Genomic DNA, 25,231 nt, shown 5'->3' with positions numbered 1-25,231 from the left:
AAGTTTGTGCAGCCACACAGGATCAGACACCTCTAAGTTGTAGATTTATGAAATGTTCCTGCACTCCCTTTTTATAAACTCTTAGCACCTTCAAGATTAATCGCAAATAGAACCTAGTAATGATGAGAGGCATGGAGTCATGTGTGAATTGTCAACCTAATACTTAAATGACTTCCCATACTAAAAAAGTCTTGAGTTCTTGTAATCTTGGTTTTCCATTCCATTAAACAGAATACCAACACAGTATTGTTATAACAATGAAAGAAAATATTTATAAAAGGCATACACTGCTTCTAAGAAATATTCAATAGTAAGTAATTAATTCTAATATTACTATTACAGTACTAGTGAGAAATAATATTTAATTAAATGTAGTAAACGATGGTACTCAGAATAATAGTCAAGAAATAATGACTGTTCTGCTTCCAAGGAGCACTCAATAATATATAACTCATAACAGTAATAATGAACATAGGAAAAAATACTTTCTGCCCTATTTTATACATACACATGTTTATTTATATAGTTACAGATACCCTCTCTTTTTCTAGTTCCCCAAGGCCAGATCAGGCTGAAAGCACTCACTGGTTAATTGGTATCTACTCTAAAGCTGCCTTCCTCCTCCGGCTATTCTCTCCCTCAGGAAAGTTTGGGCACTTCTTGACTTGCAGGGAAGTACTGAAACTGGAGGTGGCGCCTATGGGGACAATTCGTTCAGCAAACTCATGTTTGGAGTGGTCTCATGAGGATGGGGGTCACTGAGCCCCTGGCCCCCTGGGTGACTTTTCTCTGAAAGTGGACTTTGATATACTGGGCGAGGGAACCTGAGCCAGCAGCAGCCACGCCCTGCCACAAACTTCCTTCCTCCTTTCCTTGTGGGTGTGGATGCTGCCAAAAGGAACCCAGGAACACAGCATGAGCAATCACTGTCCCCCAGGGGACAGTGGGCTCTGCATGAAGGAGCCCCATTTAGAAGGTTGGCTTTGCTCTCAGGGACAGAAAGACAAGAGGGTACTACACAGAGTCCCTCATCTTAAGCCCTAGAGATGGGTCTGAGAGAGGGAATGGATTCTCCCAGAAGTCTGTGGCAGAGGGCAGAACAGCCTCTGCCCCTGGTCCTCTTGCTGTCATTTCCCCATCGCATCCTGTCCCCCTTACTACTATTGCAAAATCCAGTGAGTTAGTGGGATGCAACTTTCCTCCTGAGCTTGACCAAGAAGGAGGTTGGCCCCTTAAGGGATAGCCACACTCACTTCCCTTCCAGGAAATTCATCAATAAACCAGCTGAATCTGCCCACCCTGGCAAAGCCTCCCCCTCCAGTCTGTTTCCTCTCTGTACTATTATAATTTTTAAAATGATATATATTTGTGCATATGTATTTACATGCCCCTATACTGCTACATAACGTATTTGTGTGGGTAATTTACATATATATGTGGATGGCGTTCAAATTTACATTATGTACGTATATAATATATATGTAGTCAGAGGTCCTCAGTAAGAACTGCAGTACGCTGCTGCTGGTAGCAACACAAAAAAACTGTCCTGGTGTCATTGTACCCTGAGGTGCTGAGCCCAACCACACCGGCCCTCCCCGCATGGTGTCCAGCCCTCCTGATTGCATTCATTCCAGAGATGAGAACGAATTAGAGAGCAAATCTGCTGAGGCTGTATTTGGAGTCTAAGAGGGATTACAAGAAGCTGTCCTGATCTTTTTCACTGGTGGAAAACACTGCTCTGTGCTGAAATATACAAGAAAAATTTACAGAGGGAAAAGAAACTCCCCAAGGAGGCTTCAGGACCTCCTCTGGCTGCATATGTGCACTTACTGAACACAACAATTAAAAAAACCTGGTGTTATCAGTGTCACACGGCTATGCAAAATAGTTAAGTTCCTGAAAATCACGTGAGGAGCAGCAATTCCAACAAACCTCAGTCAGTGAAAAGCAATTTGCTGACCTCAAAGAGGATCAGAGGAAGGCAGATGCGTGGTCAGCATTGTTCAAATCGTTTCTTAGTTTAGCTCCTGTTGTTTTTATTTTCCTTATCCATTAGGGTGATATGAAGAAAGTGTCTTTATATAGCTTTTCCATGTTTACCATATGGCAAACTCAAAATTGAAACCAAAGTACAGATTTTAATTAATTCACAAGTTTAAATATTTTCCCTGAAATTTGCATAGTTTTGTTTCGTTGTGTTGTCTTTATTTATTTTGTGTAGAAACAACTTTTGAGCATGGGTTAAAGCTATTCAAATGCTACTTTAAAGTCACTGGAAATATCAATTTAACTCAATTTAAATATAAAATACCAACTGAAATGTGCTGGTATATTTTATGAGTTGGTTCTTCTAGAACCTAATGTGGCTTAAAAAGTCAGTCTGTAGAATTTGTTATGCTTAAAGATTTTAAGTTATTAGATGACAATTGATTTCATTAAATTTCACATATGGACATTGTAAATGTATTTTAAATATTGAAAAAATAAAATAAAAATGCAAATATCTATATTTGCTTGGATCCTTTAAAAGAAAAGTCAATTCTTCTGAGTTGAGAGGCGCAAAATGTCAGTGGAACAATACGAAATAGTCTAGCATGTAAGCAGAGTCCAGGAAAATAAGAAAAGTACTGGTGGAAGATTATTGGAAGAGAGGATTGGTATTTCTTAATACCAATAAAATGTATAAGCCCACAAATCAAACCAGCTCAGCTGACCTCAATTCAGTAAATAAACATAAAACATGAGGGCATATCATATTAATTTGCTAAAAGCAAGTAATCAAGAAAGAATGTTAAAACAAAGTCCAGAATACTTGCAGACTTTCCATCAAACATCGTGTCAGGCAAAAGGCAACATTAAAGACAGAAACTATCAACCTAGGATCCATAGCCTGTAGAAATATTCGCCAACAAAAGTCACATCTCACTAGTATGCATAATTATAACGCACCAATAAAATTATAAAAATATAAGAGTCAAAACAAATTAAAATAAAGACGTATTCTGACAATAAACAAAAATATGAGAAAATTTGTTAGAGGAAACTTCTGAAGGAAGTTGGTATCAGATACAAACCTGGATACACACTAAGTAATGAAGAACACCAGGATGAAGAAAACTAATAAGGTGTGGTTTAGAAGCTCAAAATATTAAAGTCAATTGTATTTCTGAAAATTAGAAATAATTTTAAGATCATATATATATATCACACCATTGTTTTATGTGTATTTGTGTATATACACACGTGATATAAATAAAATGCTATTTCTATAACATCAAAATACCCCACAATATGCATATAGACAAATTTAATAAAATATGTGTGAGACACTACAATACAAATGAAAAAACTATTGCTGAAACATATTAAAGAAGACCTACATAAATGAAGAGGCATATGGCATTAAGGCAACGTTGCTTTAAGCTGGCAGTCCTTCTGAAACTGACTTGTAGCTTCAGCGTTCTAATGACATCCCAGAAGGTCCCTTTAAATAAGTTGATAAGATAATTTTAAAGTTTATCTGAAATAATTGAAGACCTAGAATGGCCAAATCAACATTGTTACTGTAGGGAAATGATGTAAGTTCTATGCTACCTGATTTCAAGACCTACCCAAAAGCTACATTTCAGTGATAAAAATTAATAGCAAGTTACAAAATGCAACTCAAAATGCAACTAACTCAACATGAGTTCTCATCTCTGGAATGAACAGAAAATTATTATTCAAGTTCTAAAATAAAATGCACGAGTGGGTTCTGCAACCAAAACAGTGAACTTGCACTCTTTATTCCTTGCCTTCAGGTTTAATTCATGGTCTTATTATTGATACGAACATCTCTCTCCTCATCTCTCTTCATACCCTTTCCACTGAGTACAGCAAATTTACAAGATCAGGATACAGAATAAGAAAAAAAAAACAAAAAAAAAAAAACAAGAATTGTAGAAAACAAAAAATTTAAATAGTTAAATTTGGGTAAACAACAGATTGTCTGATAGTCACTAAAACATCTCCAATTATTCTCCCTCAAAGTGTTTCACACTTCATCTTCTGATTCATTGAGTAACATGGAAATAATAAATCCCTTTTGCAGCTGTTGATTTGCTCCTTATTTTGCATATTTTACTCAGGATTGTTATCTTCCAATCTCATAATATACTCACACCTATTATGACTATTATGGCAATGATAATAAGCCTGGAGGGAAGTAGAGGACATTATGTTAAGTGACAGAAATCAGGCACAGTCAGACAAGTACTGCAGGATCTCATTCATATGTGGAATCCAAAACAGTTGATTTCATAAACATTGAGAACCATAAACTGGTTTACAAGAAGCTGGGGAGAGAAGGGGGAGCAAGGGGCAGGGGAGGGTTGAAGAATGGGCACCAAGTTACAAGGGAGTATGAGAAAGACATCAGGTGTTTTATCACTTGACAGTAGGGAGACTGTACCTAATGATAATGTACTGTGTATTGCAAAAAAGAAAGATTTCGCATGTTTTCACTATGAAGAAATGATGTAATAAAAGTTTGAGAAGATAGATATTTAACCCAGATTTGATCATTATAAAATGTATGATTGTGTTGAAACCTCGTATGGTACCCCACGAACAGGTTCAACTTATGTATCAGTGAAACATAAGTAAATAAAAATAAAAGTAACTACTAATATGCTCAAATGAAGACTTGCCCTAATCATTTACTTATTTTTTAAATTTTTTTTTGTTTTTTACAGACTGCATTTTGATTCATAGTTTTACTCATTTTTATGTTGCTACTTGTTTTCGTTTTATTTTTTAGTTGTTGATGGACCTTTATTTTATTCATTTATTTATATGTGGTGCTGAGGATCAAAACCAGTGCCTCACACATGCTAGGCAAGCATTCCACCCCTGAGCCACAACCCCAGGTCTTGCTTTCATTTAAATTGATAAATAATCTTTAAATACAACCTACCAGAGTCATGTACCAATTTAATAATGATAGTGTTCATAACAACTTAATTTGGATTTTTAATAATGCACATTGGCTTTCCCTTCCCTCCTTAATGTGTTGATTAAGATATTTTTGGGGATATTTAAAACATCAGTGACTAGATAGTTCATTTCTTATTTGGAAATATCATTTTCTAATCCTTTTACAGTTCTGCTAGTCACAAGAAAAATAATTTAAAATGCAAAAAAAATCCCCTAATATGTAAATCACACTGTAATTTTAATACATGAAGAAGTTGAAGCATCACAATAAGTTGCCCAAGATCACCCACTGTGTAAGTTGTGCAGTGTATAATTAGTGTGTAATTCAAAGGTAATTGTTTTTATTAGAAATGTAACAAAAGTAGGCTAAGATTCATGGATATTTTCCTATTGCTATTCATTCTAATCACTTAGATAAGACCTAGAATAACCAGATGAAGAATAACTTTGAAATGGCATGATGTGAAATGAATGCAAGGAACCTTCTCTAAAATTTAGAATCTTAATATCTAATCCTACTAGCCGAGAATGTTTAAATGAATTTTTTACAACTAAAACTGCACCTTTCTTAAAATATCTGGGTTCCGTAATTCTCAGCAAAAGAAGGCATTCTCTGACCATTTAAAATCGAAGCAACAAATCAGAAAATACAAGTGTAAAACAAAACCCAAGATGGAGAAAAGGATCAGGTAATAAAGAACGTAAAAGGTTTAGTATGACATTTGCTTTTTTCTTTTTTTCTGAATTACAGAAAAAGCCATACAAGGATTTTTCCCAGGTAGTGTACTCTCTGATTGGTTCTATTTTTCATTTCTTCAGATATTATAAACACCAGACCTGTTCAAATTCCAGGTACACCTTGGATCAGACTCCAAGGTCACTATTAGGGTCTGATCTTTCACTTGGGACCTCTCAATTCTGCTCTCCTCTGTGAAGATTGTCTTGTTACAGGATTCTTAAAGAAACAATGTCTGCTGAGAGCAGCAGATTCATATTCGCACAGTGGGCCACATAGCCAATCTCGTAGAGTGCCTGCCTCGCATGCTGGAGGCCCAGGTTTGAGTCCCCAGCACTGTGGAATTGTAGAAATAACATTCTCACAGCTCCAAGCCCAACAGGAAAAAGAAATGATTTCCTGGTTGGTGAAGCAACCAGTGTGATTAAATTTGATTGGCAGCATGTCATTCATACAGTTGAGGTTTCCTTTCACAAGGCCACCCAAGAACATCACTTTAGTTGGGTTAGTGAAATTATTCCACTGTCTAGATCCAGGGAAAATTGGACTCCTGGTGCTGGGACAGTTGATTGACTTTTTCTAGTTATTTGTTTGCAGCTGGTGAAAGTGGATTGGTTGGTGCTGAAAGAAGGGAGAAGCTCACACTCATGGAAAGAGGGATTCCACTGTGACTATGTGAGCTCAGAAAAGGAAACACAAACATGTAGAATGAGTTTGAAAATACGTTCAGAAAATGCAGTGGCTACTTTGTCCTATCACAATGACATCAATTCCTCAAGAATAACCTTCCATCTCACTCTAAGGTCACTCACCTTCACCACCACCAGCAACAACCAGTCTCTGGTCCATTAATCTGTTTTACCTCCCACTTAGCTCCTAGCAATATATGAAAATATTTTGATTAATTTTATATATTAACTTAGGTTCTGCCCCTAAAGGTTTAACCTCTCTCGAGTAAGGACATTGATGGGTTTGTTCACACTGTTTTCTCCTGTGTTTAAAATAATGCCTCCTTCATCATAGACACTTTATAAATATGTGTTGATTCAAATGATGAATTGATTGATATATATATATATATATAATATGTATATGCAGATATATTCATGTGTATGTAAAAAATTTAAGTTTCAGGTCAATATGGTAATCAGAGTAACTGGTGACTCAATCTATATTATACCAAATTATTGCAGGTCTGTGAGCTGGGTGATATTATTATTCTTTTACTAAAGAGAAATAATGAAGCTCAGAAGTTGTGGTTGTATACCCATGGTACCACAGGTAGCTAATAAGAGAGACAGGATGTTCAAGATGGAAGCCGAGGACAGACTAATTAAGAAGCCCATATTCTTTTTGTTTTGTTTTGGTTTTTTTTTTTTGAAGTTTTTTTAAATTTATTTTTTTTATTTTTAGATTGCATTTTGATTCATTGTACACCAATGTACAAATTTTCATTTCTATGGTTGTATATGATGTAGATTCACACCATTCGTGTAATCATACATGTACACAGGGTAATGATACGTGCTTCAGTCCACCATCTTTCATACCCCTGTCCCCTCCGTCTCTCATTTCCCTCTACATAATCTAAAGTTCCTCCATTCTTCTCTCACCCTCCACTCCCCCCACCCCCATTATATATCATCATCCACTTATCAGGGAAAACATACGGCCTCTGGTTTTTGGGGATTGGCTTATTTCACTTAGCATGATATTCTCCAATTCCATCCTTTACATGATTATTTCCTGACATTCATACTTTCAGTAATATCACACCTGCATGGAAAATCGACAGCAATGAATGTACTGCTGCTAATTTTATCTGGTTATTTTTGCTCTGTAATAAATAGAGCAAATGTATTTAATAAACATTTAGGAAATTCTATATATAGTACACCCCTGTATAGAGCACTGGATATAAACTTGACTGAGATTTGAAATAGAAACCTGCTGAGAGGGGAGAGGCACAGAGAGAATGTAAAAGTTGGATCTCACCCAGGTGTATGTATATTCAAAGGCTTTTGTGCGTACAAGAACTGACTGTACTATTCCATGTTACTTTACTTGGCATTAGTGAAGAAGCAGAAGGCAAGAGGAGGGAGGTATCCATGCAGCTCAACTTCCAGAGGGGGTAAAAATAAAAGTTGTGTCCCCTAAGGGGGCTTTAAGAAAAAATAAATAAAAACAGTCAAGCAAATGGGAGGAAGGGCACTGGACAAGGGAGCAGAAATGTGCAGTCTGCGTGAAGGCCTCAGGGTGCCCCCTGCAGTAATGTCCTCCAGTCCCTCTGCAGGCAAAGCTTCTTTGCCATGTCAGTGCCCTTATACAAAGTCCTGGAGATGGATAAATAACATTCGAATTCTGTTGACCACTGAATGCATGATTTATTTATTCAGCTTCCCGTATTCTGATAAAATTCCATTGGAATGCATTGCTGAGTTCCTGAGGGGGAATCGGAATATGATTCCAAACTTTCATAAACAGAAAGAGACAGAAACAAAGAGAAACTAGAGCTGGATTCTGGGACTTTCCCAAATGGGGTTCTTGCTTTACAGTCAGAATAGATCTTTCTGGAACATTTTTCTCTTGATTTGTTGGTGGCATCAAACTTCCTTAAAAGATGCAGGAGCATCTGCCACCTGAGGATTTGGTGGCATAACTAACACGACCTGTGAAATAGAAGAGAATGTCACAGGTGAGTGGGCAGAACGACCTCAGGCGTCCCTCCCCCCCCAGGTCATCAGCGGCAGCATCTCCTCCTTCTTCTCTGAGTTCCATCCAGAGCAGTCTGGTGGACTCTCAGGCATTCCTCAGACCCTGCTAGAGCTAGACCCTCAGCCAGTGGTGACTCTGGGCCTGAGATGCCAATGGCCGGGGCTGAGTCTCAGAGTGGATCCACCTTACGCATGGATGGTCATTCCTGACGAGTTAGGGGAACAGAGGAGCTGTGGGAAACACAGGGCTGCTCCTCCAAACCAGGTTACCCATGAGGACAGTGCACATCCACATGGGGATCGGCCACCACAGATAAAGCCCTACCAAACTCAGGCTGGCCCAGGACGGCAGGAATTATCACCAAACTAAGGAATATTCTTCCACAAACTCAGCGGGAAGTGGAGTTGTCTGGGATGGTGGCAGAACTGGGAAGATGTGGAGACTCATCCCTGAATGCCCCGAAGCCATTACTCTTCTGGATTCACTGAGGAGAGTAGAGGGAGCAACTCCCACAGGCCAGAACTACTCTGGAGCAGAAGGGATCGCCCTTAAATGTGGAGATTTTTAAGGTTCCTAAAATCTGCCTCTATGCCTAAGTGCTTCTCTCAATGAGAATAAAATGCCTTGTTCAACAAAATTACAAAATCATTGTTAATTTCTGAGAAACTCACACTTCTAGGACCTTAATAATGCAACACTGTTAGACTTCCTGTGATTTAGTTCCCATCTCTTCTGTGCGGGTTTGTCTCTTTTGTTGTGGGGTTGCCTGGGAGCCTCAAAAGAAGGCAAAGAGGCACAAAAGAACAGAAGTGAGACCCACAAAGGCAATCTCATTAGACTATCGCTTTGTATTTCTCTGTGAGTTTTGCTATCCCAGGGCCTTTGGGTAATGAAGCTAATAAGCAGCTGCTGAAGTTTTACTAGCCACTTCCTCTCTGGACTTCCCAATGTTTGAAGGCTACTCCTGCTCTGCTATTCCTCGGATTTCTTTCGTGGTCTTTTGTCCTTCCATTTCCTACTTTCCTTTCTCCGACTGACCTTCTTTTCGCTTAGCAACCTGGCGGGTCTGCTGCAGGCCTCAGGTAACACAATAACTAGGTGTTCCCAATCCGATGGAGAAGTCTGATGTCTGATTTTTCTTCATTAGGCCAGGGAGGTTTTGTAATAGGGTAATGGAGTGAAGTCCGGCATTCTCTGGGGACCTTATTGTGAAGTGATCTCTTCTTTGGACTTTAAAAGATGCCTTTTAAGAGGGTAAGGATGGGGAAACCTCGTTTTTCTTCAGTCATCGTGATAGGTAGAATTCTAAGATCACACTCAGTGACTCAGCTCTTGAGTGTGGTGGGACCTGTCAATATGATGCATCACTCCTGTGAGTAAGTTATTGATCAGTGTGGCTTTTAGATCATTATTCTGGAAGAACCTGATCTAATCATGTGAGTACTTTAAAAGAACTGGAAAGAACCTCATGTACAACCAGAGAAATGAAAAGCTGTACCCCATTTGTGTACAATGATTCAAAAAAATAATAAAATTAAAAAGATCTAAAAAGTGAGCTGGAAAGAACTTGAGATATGCTCTCCTGCTGTCCTCAGAGAAGTATGTCCTTGTAAGTTCTAGAGTGAAACATGCCACACGAACATGGAAGAGGGCTGAAAACTTCATAGGAGACCACAGTCTCAACCAGCTCCAGGAGTGCAACCTGGTAAGACCCTGAGCAGAGGAGCCAGCTCAACTGTGTTCAGACTCTTGAGCCTTGAAACTGAGATAATTAGCAGGTGCTGTCTTAAGCCTCTAGGTCTGTAAAGTGGGCCACATGCAGTAGAAAACTGATGGAGACGTCTTCACATGAAGGCCAATACTCACCCCGTTGGGGTTGCAGCAGGTCACTTTGCATCCAAAGGCAGAGAGGGTCACAGCAATGCAGAATTCCAGCACACTCAAAATGAACATCACAGCATCCAGACCCTAAAAATAAACGGACAACAAAGGAACATGAGGAATCCAGACAATATGTTCCTACATTTAAAATTAATACAATGCCAAAGGAGAAAAAGCTCTGGCCAGGAGTCTGGAATTCTGGCTCCTGATTATGACCATTGACCAATTCTTGGAATACTGTATATCACTTATTCTCTCACTTTTTTTCCACTGGTAACATAATCATTTCTCCCCCTCATTTCTACATTCCAAAGCGATTGTGGACACAGAATATGAAAGAGCTTTGAAAAAGTGTGGCGGTGGGGGGAATCTTAAAGTTTTTTCAAACACTCGTAATTCCATAGAGTTAATACAGTAATAGAATCTCACATCTTAAATTGTATAAGCAGAGTGGAAATTTGCCAAACAGTCCAGGTCCTCATCTCCAGAACCTGTGGATGTGTCAGATTACACAGCAAAGGAAATTATGTTTTCAGATGGAGTAAAGGCTGCTCATTAGCTGAGATGGGAGGATTATCCTGCACTGTTCAAGTAAACCCAAATGAATCACAGCATCCTGCTAAGTGGAAGCAGGAAGCAAAGACACAAAAGTCAAAGTCCAAGAGTCACATTAAAATACTGCACTGCTGGTAGATGGATGCAATCTAACAAAAGAAGTGAAAGACGTCTACAATGAAAACTACAGAACACTAAAGAAAGAATACAAGAAGGCCTTAGAAGATGGAAAGCTCTCCCATGTTCATGGATAGACTGAATTAATATTTTCAAAATAGCCATAGTACCAAAAGCACTATACAGATTTAATGCAGTTCCTAATAATAAAATTCCAATGAACTTCTTCATAGAATTAGAAAAAGCAGTCATGAAATTCATTTGGAAAAATAAGAGGCCCAGAATAGCCAAAGTGATCCTTAGTGAGAAAAGTAAAGCAGGAGCCATAACAATACCAGATCTTAAATTACACTACAGAGCTCTAGTAACAAAAACAGACATGAAGACCAATGGGACAGAATAAAAGACTCAGTGCCAAACCCACATAAATATAGTTATCTCATAAAAGGCAAAGGCACCATAAACATACATTGGAGAAAAGACAGCCTCTTCAACAAACAGTGCTAGGAAAACTGGAAATCCATATGTAGCAGAATGAAACTGAACCCCTATCTCTCACCCTGCACAAAACTTAACTCAAAATGGATCAAGGACCTCAGAATCAGACCAGAGACCCTTCATCTTATAGAAGAAAAAGTAGGTCCAACTCTCTACCATGTCAGTTTAGGAACCGACTTCCTCAACAAGACTCCTAAAGCTCAAGAAGTAAAATCAAGAATCAATAAATGGGATGACATTAAACTTAAAGGCTTCTTCATAAAGGAAACAATGGAGAGCATGAAGAGAGAGCCTACAGAATGCATCTGCACCTCAGATACAGCATTAATCTCCAGGATATGCAGAGAACACCAAAAACTTAACACCAAAAAAACCAAATAACCCAATCAACAAATGGGCAAAGGAACAGATGCTTCACAGAAAAAGAAATATGAGTCATCAACAAATAAATGAAAAAATGTTCAACATTGCTAGAAATTAGAGAAATGCAAATTAAAATTACACTGAGATTTTATCTCACTCCAGTCAGAATGGCAAATATTAAGAATACAAGTAACAATAGATGTTGGTAAGGATGTGGGGGAAAAGGTACACAAATACATTGCTGGTGGGACTGTAAATTGATGCAACCAGCATTAATGAAAGCAGTATGGAGATTCTTCAGAAAGCTTGAAATAGAACCACCATTTGACCCAGTTATTCCACTCCTCAGAGGACTTAAAATCAGCATACTCTAGTGATGTGGCCACATCAATGTTTATAGCAGCTCAATTCACAATAGCTAAGCTATGGAACCAACCTAGGTGCCCTTCAATAGATGAATGGATAAAGAAAATGTGGTATATATACACAATGGAATATTACTTATCCATAAAGAAGAATGAAAATAGGGCATTTGCTGGTAAACGGATGGAACTGGATACTATCATTCTAAGTGAAATAAACCAATTCCAAAAAACCAAAGGTCGAATGTTCTCTCTGATATATGGATGCTCTCACACAACAAGGGGTGGGGAGGGGAAGAATAGAAGTTCAGTGGATTAGACAAAGGGGAATGAAGGGGAGGGATGGGGGATAGAAATAGGAGAGACAGTGGAGTGAATCTAACATGACTCTCCTATGTACACATATGAATATATCACAGTGAATCTCCACATCATGTACAGAAACAAGACAGATCCTAGTTAGAAAAAGACATATTTCATGTTTGCATAAATATGTCAAAATATACTCTATTGTGATATATATAACTAAGAAGAATAAATTTAAAAAAAAAAGAAGATGGGATGACAAAACAAGGGGCCTTGGTGGGCTCTAGAAGCTAAAAGAGAAGGGAAAGAAACCGATTCCATCTGGACACTTGGCAAAAGCAAATGGCCCTGGAGACGCTTTGATTTTAACCTAAAGAGACCCTTCTGAACTCATGACGTCTAGAAATATAAAACAACGAGCTCCTATTGCCTTAAACCACCATATTTGTAATACAGGCTACAACTAAAATAAGAAATCCATGCAACAATGAACACCAGATTACTCATTATCTTTAATGAATTCCCCAGGAACTGGGTTAGGGCCTAGTTTTCAGCCCAAACACATGGTCCAATCTGCCAAATGTTGAGAAGTACTCCTATTCCTAAGAGGAACACTCCATCAGGGATTCATGCTGGGGATTCTTAGGTTTAAATATTCTGTATTTTTCTCTCCATGGTTAGATGGTTTTCACTCCATGGTAGAGATGGTTCCTCTACTGTGCAAAAGCTCAGCACATAAGAGTCACACTCAATGGACCTTGGGAGTATCTGGGTTATATATTATATAAAGGAGGACCAGAGAGATGAGATGCACACCTGACTCCTAAATCAAGTTCATTCTACTTTTCCATCACTTCCAGTTTCCCAAAGTGATGAAGCAATTACAGAATGTGTATTGTTGTCTGGCCAGAGACAGCGGCTTCCCACCTCCCCAATTGGCTGGAACCATAGCGTCCCATGAAAAGAGGAAGCACTCACAGTTAAAATGCACATGATCAGGGAACAGTTCTCTTCCATCATCTCCTGGGCACACTGATGGTATTCAAATGACAAGATGCTCAAGCTAGTTATACTGAGCATGATCCCTGACCCAGCTAGCACAGAGCTGGCAATGTTCAATCCTAGGCTGCCTTGGACCTAGAAAGGAGTGAAAATCAATTAAGCCATCCAAAAATGTCATCAGATGTGTCTCCCTCTACCTCTTTTCCAGCACATTCCATCCTGTCTTGATCATGTCGATAGTCATTACAGCAGATATTGTATCTGGGTATATAATGTCTAGAATGGAAGAGTAGCCATGATTTCAATGTCTCTTTCTTTATAGTAAACTTTATTCACTTGTCAAAACACAAATATTATCCAGTCATTTCCAGGTTAAAGTTTCCAATGACTCCCATGTGCACATAAACTCCAAATTGAATTAAGAAGGATTTCAAAGATCTTTATATTTTATCTGGAAAGCCCTGTCTTGCATCCAGGTGCTACAGGAACCTGACCTCTCATTCTCTAAATTCTGCTTGCCTGACGTGCCTCTGTGCCTTTTGTACATTCTCTCACAATGCTTTATCTTCCTTTCTCCATATTCTCTTCTCACAATGGAAGAACAGAGAATTTTTACAAGAACTAAAATTTCTCAGGAAAGTGTGAGAGATTTAGCAGGTTACAACACCAGACACATTTCAATACTCGTAGTCGGTAACACTAGGCAGGTAGGCCAAGACCAGGTTTAGAAAGGTCATACTGATCATGCTTAAAGGTTATTTATCTTTTGAGCAATAAAAACTAAAATATGACCTTTACCCAGGAAAATATTTGTTGAGATCTGAGCTTGTTGCCTTTTTTCTTTTTTCTTTTTTTTTTTTTTTTTTTGGTGGGGGGGAAGACGTGTTGGCATGAACCTTATGTGTTAAATTTGCTTATTTCTATATAATAATCTTATCCTGAATTTCTTTTTTGCAAACTTAAAATACTTTCTGGATGTGTTTGAAATGTACTTATCAATAAGATGGTGGAATGGGACAGACATTGTTATCCTATGTACATGTCTGATTACACGCATGGTATGAATCTACAAGGTGCACAACCATAGAAATGAAAAGTTGTACACCATCTGTATACAATGGCTCAAAATGCAATCTGTAAAAATAAAAAAAAATTAAAAACAAGTCAATAAGTATTAAGTCGCTTTGATGCTTGGTACCACTGTTTTCAGGGGCCGGGTCTCAAGCTTCAAGATTTGAACCCAATTGATGTTCCTTCTCAGGACTTCTCTGTATCTTCATGAAGATACCCTCACCCTGCCAAACTAGTTAGTCTTATCTCAGTAATTTGATTATCAACCAATTATTTAACTATAGCTTTTGGAAGACAACTCCAATTCATTATCTCTCCTGAATTTTTTTAAACAAAGTCTGATTTGCAAATGTCTTGGAGTTCTTAGGTTTCCTGTTCATTTTACTTATTGTCCCCTTTGCTATGAAGAAACTTTTTGGTTTGATGTTATCCTACTTGTTTGTTTTATTTTATTTTATTTTATTTTAATTTTTGCCTATGCTACTGATTTCACAAACACAAAATAATCATTATACCAATGTCCAGGAACTTTTTCCATATATTTTTGAGGAGTTTTATGGTTTCAGGTCTTAATTCTATATAAGAATATATGTCTCCCTCTGGATTTTGATATAAAATAGACCCAAGTAACTAGTTGCCAAAAAAACAAATTATCTACACTTACTTCATTGTGGTTGTTTTGAAATCAAAAATTAATTTGGGAGGAAGGACATCATTACAGCATTGAGTTTCCTGTTCATTTTCGTAGTTTATCCCTTCATTTGTTTTACATGGCTCCTGCATTGACATTATAAACTTTTTTTTTTTTACAAACATGTAGTACTGATTGCTTGGTTACATTTTGTTATTATAATTTTAACATTAAAAATCTAGCTGTTCATAGCATACGTGTGTATGTGTGTGTGTGCATGCGTGTGTGTGTGCGTGTGTGTGTGTGTGTGTGTGTGTATACTTTTGTATTTTGGCCATAAGAAATGGGTGCAGTTGAGTTTAAATCCTCATTATTTTTCTATAGATTCATTTAAATAAGCTACGACCATAATTATAGTTTCATCTTTTTTCTTTCTGCTCTTCCTTTTTCCTGTTTCTTACCTCATTGCCCTATTTGGTTCTCTAGCGCGTTATAAATGTAAATGCTATGTGCAAACTGTATAACTGTCAGGATGTCAATTTGCAAAATATATGAGGAATTCCTACAAATCAATGCCAAAAACAAATTTAAAAAATCTAATTTTAAAATAGGCAAAGGACCTGCATAGACCTCTTTCCAACGAAGATGCACAAATGGCAACAAATACAAGATAAGGGGCTTAACATCACTCATCATGAGTGAAATTCAAGTCAAGACCACAATGATGCATCCCTTCCTGCCTTTTGGGATGGTGGTCATTAAAAAAAAAAAAAGATAACATGTGACAGTGAAGACATAGAGAAAATAAATCTTTCTTTGCTGAATGTATGGATATGGCCCTAGGGGAAAGCATCATGGAAGTGCCTGAACAAACTAAAAGTAGAACTGTCCTATGACCCAGAGCGCACTGCTCTGGGCAGAGCACCCAAAGGAAGTGAAAGAGCATCCCAGAGAGAGCTGCTCATCTCACTTCCCTGCTCATCTCAGCCTCATTCACCAGAGCCAAGCTGTGGGAACCACCCAAGTGTCCGTCAGGGGATGAAGGAGAAAGAAACCGTGATTCCCACACCTAGAGAACCCCTGGCACAACATGTATGTGCCAGTAGACTGGAGAACTGCTCAGGCTTCTGAGTGTGGGAAATCCCTCCATTTAATGAATCCACCTGGGGTCCCTTATCTAAGTGCAGTGAGTCAAACACTTGAATGTGGAGTGTAGAAACAGTTGAATTCACAGAAGCAGAGGGTGGAACGGGAGCTATGAGGGGCAAAGGGCGAGGGAACAGGGGAATTGACCATCAAGGGGGCACGAGGTTCCAGTCACACAGGAGGTATCTAGAGATATGACCCACAGGCAGTGACCGGGATCAACAGAGAGGATACTTGAAATTGGATAAAAGAATACATCTAAGGTGTTCTCACCCCCCTCAGGAAAAAAGGTATCCCCAGGAGGGGAACAATACATCAATTAGCCTGTAATTTTTTAAGTTACACTTAAAAAATCTGTTTTGTGCCATTGACATGTGCAAAGTTGATCAATTCATCCTCTTTGAACAGGAAAAAAAAAAAAAGAGGAACTACTACTCACCAGACCTTTTGTAGTTCTGATTGCAGCTGCAATTGAAAAAGATCCTGAAATAAGAAACTAGGAAGAAGAGGAAGAGGAGGAGGAGGAGGAGGAAGAAAAATTTAAACAAATATATGAAATCATAACTTACTAAAAGGTATCCATAAATTAGATATATTAAGCAGATCAATTATTGTAGAAGAAACAAATAATTGTTTCTTTTCCCAGAAACAACAGAGGAATTCTACCAAATGGATTCTTGCAGTGATTTAACAAAGTTTTTAAAAAAATCTCTAAGTGCAATGATATTAAAACTGCTTGAAGCTGGCTTGGTGGCATATGCCTGTAATCCCAGTGGCTCAGGAGGCTGAGAATTGAGGATTGTAAATTCAAGGCCAGCCTCAGCAGCTAAGCAAGACCCGAAGCAACTTAGCAAGATCCTGCCTCTAAACAAAAAATAAGGAAGGGCTGGAGATTTGGCTCAGTGGGTAAGTACCCCTGGGTTCCATCTCTAGTACTTCCACAACCACCCACCCCAATATAAAAAATTATAACTGCTTGGGAGCATTGAAAAATAAAGCTTCCAAATCCCAGATATGAAGTAACCCTACTATGGTACCAAAATTAAATATTACAAACAAAAAGAAATGGAAAACTATTCTAATTTGAAATATCTGTTAAAAGTTGTAAATAAGTTAATAACAAAGAAAAGTTCAGATTCCTTATTAGATGATGACTAGAATATACTAGTTCATCTGATTCTATCAGTTGGGCAATTATCTTCCATTTAGCTGGAGTGGCTGAAGTCAACTGAGTCTTTTGTTTCAACTGTCAGGAGTTTGTGTCTGTATTTACTTTTCAAGTTTGATTTTAGATGTCTCAAAAATTTCATATTAATACCAAAATTGATAGGCCCAGTGAAATAGTTTGATTAACCTCTTCAACAAAACTTCTAATACCAAGACAGAATGGTTCGTGTAAACTTAATCACCCTGGGTCATAAAGTAGCTCAAAGAATCAGCTGTTTTATTACATGAAATAAAGCATGAATATGTGTGATTCTTTTTTCAAACGTACAGGCATTTTTAATATTAAAATATTACTATAATTTATGGCTTTAATGAATTTAAGGAGAAAATTAACTTTATAATTGCTATTTGCAATTGCAATATTGATAAGACATTTAATACAATTCAACATTGTTGTTAATAAATATCATTTGTGAAATATAAAGAATTGTATTTTCCATAACATGACAGAACATCTCTGGAGGTCTAAAAGCTTTTTCATGTTTAATAGGGAAACACTAGGGCCATCACATTAAAGTCAAAATCAAGATGAGGATATGGACTATTATGCAATATTACTCTGAATATATTAACTGAAATAATTATAAAAGAAAATATTTGGAACAAACAGTTCAATTAGTATTACTTAGGAATATTGGTTGAACTGCAAACATCCAAGTTTCACAATTAAGGGCTACTATAAAGGATAAAAATATTTAGCATGGCACAGGAGAAGCATTTTACTTAGAAAATAATATTTACACATAATTAGTATTTGTGTTGGTGTTTTTGAAGCTAGGATTGTACAGAAGCATATCATTTACCATACCAAAAATATACACAGCTGGCCCTCCCTATCCACAGGCTCACATCCACAGATAAGGAGGGCTGAGGGTTGACTTAAGAAACTTGAGCAGTCCCAGATTCTCTTTCAGTATCTATTGGAGTCCTGGATCCCTTCTCTTATGGATATTGAGGGATGACCTGTATATACACACGTACCATATGTTCAATGGTATCTCCTGGGAAAGATCTTAACAGTGAATGTGAAAATGCATATGAATAAAACTATGATATTCCAAAAGAAGCAAAAGAACACTGAACAGGTCAATGTGGACATAGTCTTACGGTTATGGAATTCTAGGAAAGGACATGTAGGTGTACTGGTAACTAAAGAGGTCAAAATGAGAAATACTTATAATCGGTTCTTAGTATTGGTACTTGTAAAGGAGGTGCTGTACAGGTGGAGTCTGAAAATAAAATCGAAAAAGTAATGGAGGTGGCAGCAACAAACAAACAGCCAACTAAGCAAAAGCTCATCTACTGGGGTACAATACTCTAGTGGGCAGGGTGCACCTACAACACTCCAGTGGGCGGGGTGCACCTACAATACTCCAGGGGGTGGGCTGCAGCTACAACACTCCAGTGATGCCTCAAAGGACCAACACAGCTCCTGCACCTGCTCCAAATGTGGGTGGATTAAACTACATAGACTGGTGACCACAATGGGCTTGAAAAGGAAATGCAAAAGGAGTCAGAACACTAGCGGGGTTAGATGTGAGGAATCACGAGATTGCACTGGCTCGACTGCGGCCCGATTCCTGGACTAAATCGTAGCGTGATCTTGGGCACGTTACTTAACCTCTCCACCTTCCAGTTTCTTCATCCTTACAATGAGGTTACTGAAAATCCTCCCTCAGAAGTTCATAGTGATGGTTTCAGATGGAATTACACATATAGAACATGAAGCAGGGCAGCCAGATCATGGTAAGATTTTAATGAAAAGTCCATATTGGCCTTAGTAGTATTTGATGTTTAGTGTGTGCAATACCCCAGAAGTAGATCAGCTCTTACACTTCTTCAGATTTTGCATGCCTGCTGGCAGCTGAACAGGGAGCACAGGAACCAGGCAATAATAAAACTCTAGACTCTCTCCTTCCCAGATTTACAGGAAAGAGGAGACCCCACCACATTCAAATGGTTTCCCTTATTCTAACATGGATCTGGTCTGTACATTTTATTTTTCTCTCCTCAGTAGATAAGACTTGGTATTTTATACTCAGTTTTCACCTTCAATGTTTAGGAATAATTCCTTTGTTTTATCTTGGAGAAACTTTTTAAGACATTTTAAAATCCTAGTTTCATTCCGTTTTACTTATACATGTTACTAAACATAGGAAACAAAAGTTTATGTAACCGCTATTCTATTTGCTAAGACAACTATCTGCTAAGATTTGACAGTCAATGGGTGGGACACAGTCCAAGGCCTACACATCAGGCAAGTGTCCTTTTCTTCCTTGAAAAAAGTCCCTTATTTTGCTCAGTTTCTCATGAATTTCAAGGAAGTGTGAACCCTTCCCAGACACAGAGGTGAATCTTGATTAGTTCAAGTCAATAATGGCAAGTCCATTATTCTTACCCATAATTCACTTGAGAACAGATATATCAAATATTTATGAACAAGCAATTTCAAGTTCGATACATTCTGCCAACAATCCTTGATGAAGTCCTTGCGCTGATAAATTAACTAACCCTGGAAATGACAGGCCACTGCAGTCCTTGTTCTGGATTGGTCTTTGGCTACTTGCTTCTGTTATATATCCTAGTTCATGTTTATAGAACATTTAATCTGCCTACCTTCCTGAGTTTTACATTATCATTACCATTTTAAATATGAGAAAACTGAGCTTAAAAAAAAAAAAAAACTTTTAGATACCTTTCTCAAACTTAAAGAAATGCAAGGTTGGGAAGGTAGTCTGTGACAGAGCACTTGCCTAGCATGCGCAAGACCCTAGGTTCGATCCTCAGTACTGTAAAAAAATTAAAGAGATAGCTGAGCTGAATGGTACATGCTTGTAATCCCAGTGTCTCAGGAAGCTGAGATAGGAGGATCACAAGTTCAAGTCCAGTCTCAGCAATTTAGTGAGGCCCTAAGCAACTTAGTGAGACCCTATCTCAATCAATCAATCAATCAATCAAAAGGGCTGGGGATGTAGCTCAGTGGTCAAGTAACCCTGTGTTAAATCCCCAGCATTCCCCAGCCCCCACCAAAACAATCAATCAAACAAACAAACAAAAAACAATTAAAGAGATACAGGTTAGAGTTCAGATAGGATTCCAGAACTCAGGATATTAACAGTATTAACCAATATTAACAATGACATTATCTCCAATTGTATCAGAAAGTACTCACCATCACCGACCCCCACACTGGGTATCCTATGTTAAATGAATAGGGATGTGGTTCATAAAACGAAACTAGTACACTTATCATTATTATTCCCAGGCTGAGGTTCATCAGGGCAATCAGAATCTGCACAGTCTAGAAATGATAAAACAAAAGGCAAAAACTGATTATTCACCATAAAAATGTTGCCTCTGACACCCCCTCTCCAACCACTAAGTCACCCTCTTTCTCTGCCTTTTCATATACCCAGGTGACCTTCTTAATATTTTCTTGTTACCTTTCTTCACATAAAGAACTGTGGATATGCTATTTTTCCACCAATTGTCCCTAAGAACATTGCCAACCTTCAAGATTAGAAGAAGCATGTCAGAACCTGCCCTGAGCTGTTTTTCTTACACCCACGATGATACTTCTACCACAGGGTTGCTCTCCTTTGTCACACACTCAGACCGAAGTCACCCAGGAATTTGGGAGCAATTACTCTAGCAAGGAGAAGTAACCTGAAGAAAGGAGAGTATACAGAGGGGAAGAAAAAATGAAAAGTGAATACGGCCCTCTATTGGGACCGAGAACGTGTGTGAACTCAGGGTTCTAAAACCAGGGAAGTTGGAACACAATTACCCCCACGCATTAGAAAGGACCCCCCAAAAATGAAAATAATTTATCACAATTTCTGGGATGCAGCCAAAATAGTGCTTAGAGGGAAATTTATAGAAGAAGAGATTTAAAATCAATCATCTAAGCTTTCACTGTAGGAAAGTAGGAAAGGGAAGAACAAACTAATTCCAAAGTGAACAGAAGAAAAAATAATAAAAAAAAATTAGATCAGAGGTCAATGGAAAAGAAAACAGGAACTCAAATGAAAATCAATGAAATCAAAAGATATTTTTAAAAGACAAATGAAATCAATAAGCATTTAGCCAGGCAAACTGAGGGGAAAACAAGACAAGACATAAAGTACTGGTATCAGAAGTGAAGGGGCAGCCCTACGGTAGATACCAAGGGACATTCAAAGAGACTAAAGGACGGTGTGAACAAGCCATGTCCACACGTCTGATGACCCAGGTGCACGCAATCATGTTTGAACACACAATATGCCAAAACTCATCAAGGACAACTCGCTGTGTAAGTTCAAATGTGTAACTCTGGAAAAACAATCGTGGGGAAAGTAAAAGGTCTACGGTTGCTAAGGGTTGCGGGAAGGAAAGGAAGAACAGTAGAGCGCAGAGGAGTTCTTAGGCAGTGGAACCAGCTTGTCGAATACTCTAGAGGTGGCTACACGTTACCGTCTGTTTGTCCAAAGTGACCAAATGCACGATGCACAGAATTAAACCCAACGTAAATTAGGAACTTTTACTAATAATGACAAGTCCATGTAGGTTCATCAATTGTAACAAATGCCCCCCGCATGAGGGAGGTTAATTAAGGGGAAGCGATGCACATGTAGGGGAGGATATGTACGTACCTTCCTTTCAACTTTGCTGTGAACTTAAAACTGCTCTTCAAAAGTCCATTTAAAAATATATATTAAGATGTTAAAGATTAACCCTAGGGTAGGTTAACATATAGCATATTTCACCAAATCCCCCTGGATTTTCCAAACAAAAGAATAAAATAGTGGAATTAAAAAAAAAAAAAAAATCCGCACTGTCCACAATGACATTTTTCCCAGTGGCTTGAAGTTGGGAGTAGAGACAACCGCCAATCTCAATGTCCTTTCATCTGCCCTAATCTGTTGTTCTTTAACGCTCCATTTCTTTTAGGCATATCCAGTTAAGATTCCAGATCCGAGGGCTTGGAGGATAGATTTTTTTTTTTCTCTGAGGAGCAGGATAAGAAAAGAATCAGAGAGACAGATATAGGGACAATAAGGTCCATCTGCTACCAGATAGGCCTATGGTGGGGACCTCAGCAAGCACACAGAGGCTTTTCTTCGGCAGTTCTTCCCCTGGGGTGAAATATAACTCCCCTGGATGACCCACAACCTGCAATGGGTCTGTAGCCACCATACTTCAGATGCAGCTGAACTGACAATCAAGAGCAAGCACCAATGGTTCTAGGTCTGGCTGATGTGTTACCAGGCTAGTGAAACAGAGTGTTTGGCATTGGGCTGGTCATGTGTGAGTCTATACCACTGGTCTTCTCTCAGATCCACAGCTGACTTACCCCAAGGACTTTGGGTTCCCCCTTCAAGAACTTCTCTGGCATCCCTTTCCACAGGTGGGAGCGGAGAACGGTTGACTGTTCCAGTTGCACAGTAGGACCAGCCCGCAGGGTGGTCTGTTCTGGTCCTTGCATGGTTGTCATGGCAGCAGAAGCAGTGCTAGAATAAGAAATGCACTTTAGATGAGGACCTGGATGTGACAAGAGAGGGACATGCCCCTGTGAGGCAACTTCCTTCCTATGGGCAAATCTGGACTAGGACTATGGTCCCATTATAGATGATAGCTGTTTGAAGCAGGGAAGTGGAAGAAGCAACACATTAAGGAGGGGAGGTGAGGGGAGAGAGAGACAGAGAGAGAGAGAGAGAGAGAGAGAGACCTGTATTCAGTTGCATAATGTCTTCAAATGTTGAGGGAGTTGAAGCTTACTGAGATCTTCAAGGCACAGTTGGTTCTTCTGCTTCTGCTTCACTGAGACCCCATGAAAGAATTAAGTTTGAAGATATTTTTTCCCTATTGGGAGCACAGCATGAAAAAGATGTTGTAATAGCTACACATGCTACATTCAGGTAACTAATCCAGATTTAGATGGAAAGGATTATTGACCTAAATTTATCATTGACAGATAAAGAGAACTCCATTAGTATCTCAAAAGAAATTGATGAAAATCTGTAGGAAGAAGATCAGTTATTGAGAAATATGCAGGTAACAATAAAATATGAGAATTTAATAATTTAAAGCATTAGTTTTAGTAACATACACTCAAATTTATGGAAAGCAATACAAGGAAAGTATAAAAAATACATCATAAATAAAAATACTATAAAAATTAACATAGAAATAGTAATAAATAAGGAAAGCATAATGTGAATGAGTTTAAAATAGTTAAAGACAGTAATTAGAAGTAACCAAAAAAATCCAAACAAAACAAAACAAATCAGTGTTTCTTCTCTTTTCTTGTAGAAAATTTCAAATAACTATTTGGAGAAAGAATTAGAAATTCATTTAAAAAAACAAAACTGAGAAACAACTAAGATCCCTATAAATCAGGAGGAATAATTATTAATGAAAATTGTATGAGGATTAATTTGTGGGTAATTAGAGAGAGAGAGTTTCAAAGCAACTGGACACATGGCCAGAGAGGTATAAAACATAAAGTATTATTTATAAAGCTGAATGCATCAGTTAATAGCTGGAACTACCCTGGACAAATACAATTCCAAGAACCACAGAAAGCAGGAAGAAAGGAGAAATCAAACCCAACCACATTTGCTGACAGCAATCTGTTTGGTAATACACTGGAGTCCAGAAAGAAGGGAGCAATCCCACAAAAGAAGATCATTTGGTTGCATCATCACAAACAAAGATCATTGTTCTGGGTCAAATATTTCCCTCCTCTGGGTTTCTTATCCCTCATCAGAGGAGAGTGCATTGGGACCTCTTTCCGCCAAGTTTCTTTCTGATCTCCACAATGCTGAGAATCTTCAAGTGTCTTCTTTTAGCAGATCCTCCCAAGCAGCTTCAGTTTGTGGGTTGGGTGTCCCATGAATATTGCCACAAACTGTTGGGGAGTCACGATGGGCCACACTCTGTCACAGGACCAGGGTAAGTACATGAACTGGGAACTCTGACTTCACCCTGAACTACCTCCCCCAGATCTGCATGTGGCAGACCTTTTCTTAACTGTCCAATTATAAAAACAACAATTCAGAGACAGAGCAGAAAGGACATAGATGAAGGGATGTTGGGAGCACATGAAATAATTAGCCAAAAGTTTAAAATAATACTTATGGTTTTCCAATGGCCATGGATTTGGAGAACAAAAGAAACTTAAACAACTTTCCACAACCTCACAAAACATCCAGCTTTGGCCTTGAGGAAGCCTTCGGCCTTGCCTTTCCCCCAACCTGTACGGCAAAGTCTGCTTCTCATTTAACGAGGCATCCAACCCACCCAATCCAGAATGCCAACTTGCGCCATGAGAATTGGCCTGATTTTTAACCCTCCTGTACCCAGGAATTCTGGAACCAGAAACTGAAAATTCATCAGCCCAAAAGCCAAGGAAGGGTGTCCCTGATCTACCTTCTTCTAGTTCGTAGAGTCTGCTGTGGCTGCCGGGGCCCTGGGCTCTGGGAAGGCACCTTAGTTCCTTGTGCAGATGGAACCACCTTCCTGGTACCACACTTCACTCAGTTTGGATCTTCATTCTTTCTCTGGTGGCTTTTCTAAATCCTAAAGGCTGTGCTGTGAATTTCTAAGAAACACTACTAGTTCCTTTTTTTTTTCTTCCCTTCAGTGTTGGGGATCCAATCTAAGTCT

At 38.5% G+C, this 25,231-nt stretch overlaps 1 protein-coding gene across 2 annotated transcripts; it reads right to left on the bottom strand.

Annotated features, from left to right (window-relative positions):
* Positions 1 to 7,297: 7,297 nt before the first annotated feature.
* On the bottom strand, positions 7,298 to 25,205 carry LOC306639204 (membrane-spanning 4-domains subfamily A member 4A-like). 2 transcript variants are annotated; one of them, XM_079102604.1, is made up of 7 exons: positions 24,995 to 25,203; positions 22,917 to 23,073; positions 20,757 to 20,885; positions 16,797 to 16,853; positions 13,486 to 13,644; positions 10,292 to 10,393; positions 7,307 to 8,379 (listed from the first exon to the last, which is right to left on the bottom strand). In XM_079102604.1, the coding sequence occupies exons 2-7, from the start codon at positions 23,055 to 23,057 to the stop codon at positions 8,314 to 8,316; spliced, it is 654 nt and encodes a 217-aa protein (XP_078958730.1). In that variant the 5' UTR covers positions 23,058 to 23,073; positions 24,995 to 25,203; the 3' UTR covers positions 7,307 to 8,313. The 2 variants fall into 2 exon arrangements, with proteins under 2 accessions (XP_078958731.1, XP_078958730.1); XM_079102605.1 differs by lacking the exon at positions 16,797 to 16,853 and having other exon boundaries at positions 7,298 to 8,379; positions 24,995 to 25,205.
* Positions 25,206 to 25,231: the final 26 nt, after the last annotated feature.

Source organism: Sciurus vulgaris, assembly GCF_902686455.1.
Source record: "Sciurus vulgaris genome assembly, chromosome: 11".
NCBI lineage: Eukaryota > Metazoa > Chordata > Mammalia > Rodentia > Sciuridae > Sciurus > Sciurus vulgaris.
This window is presented reverse-complemented; position numbering and strand designations above follow the sequence as displayed.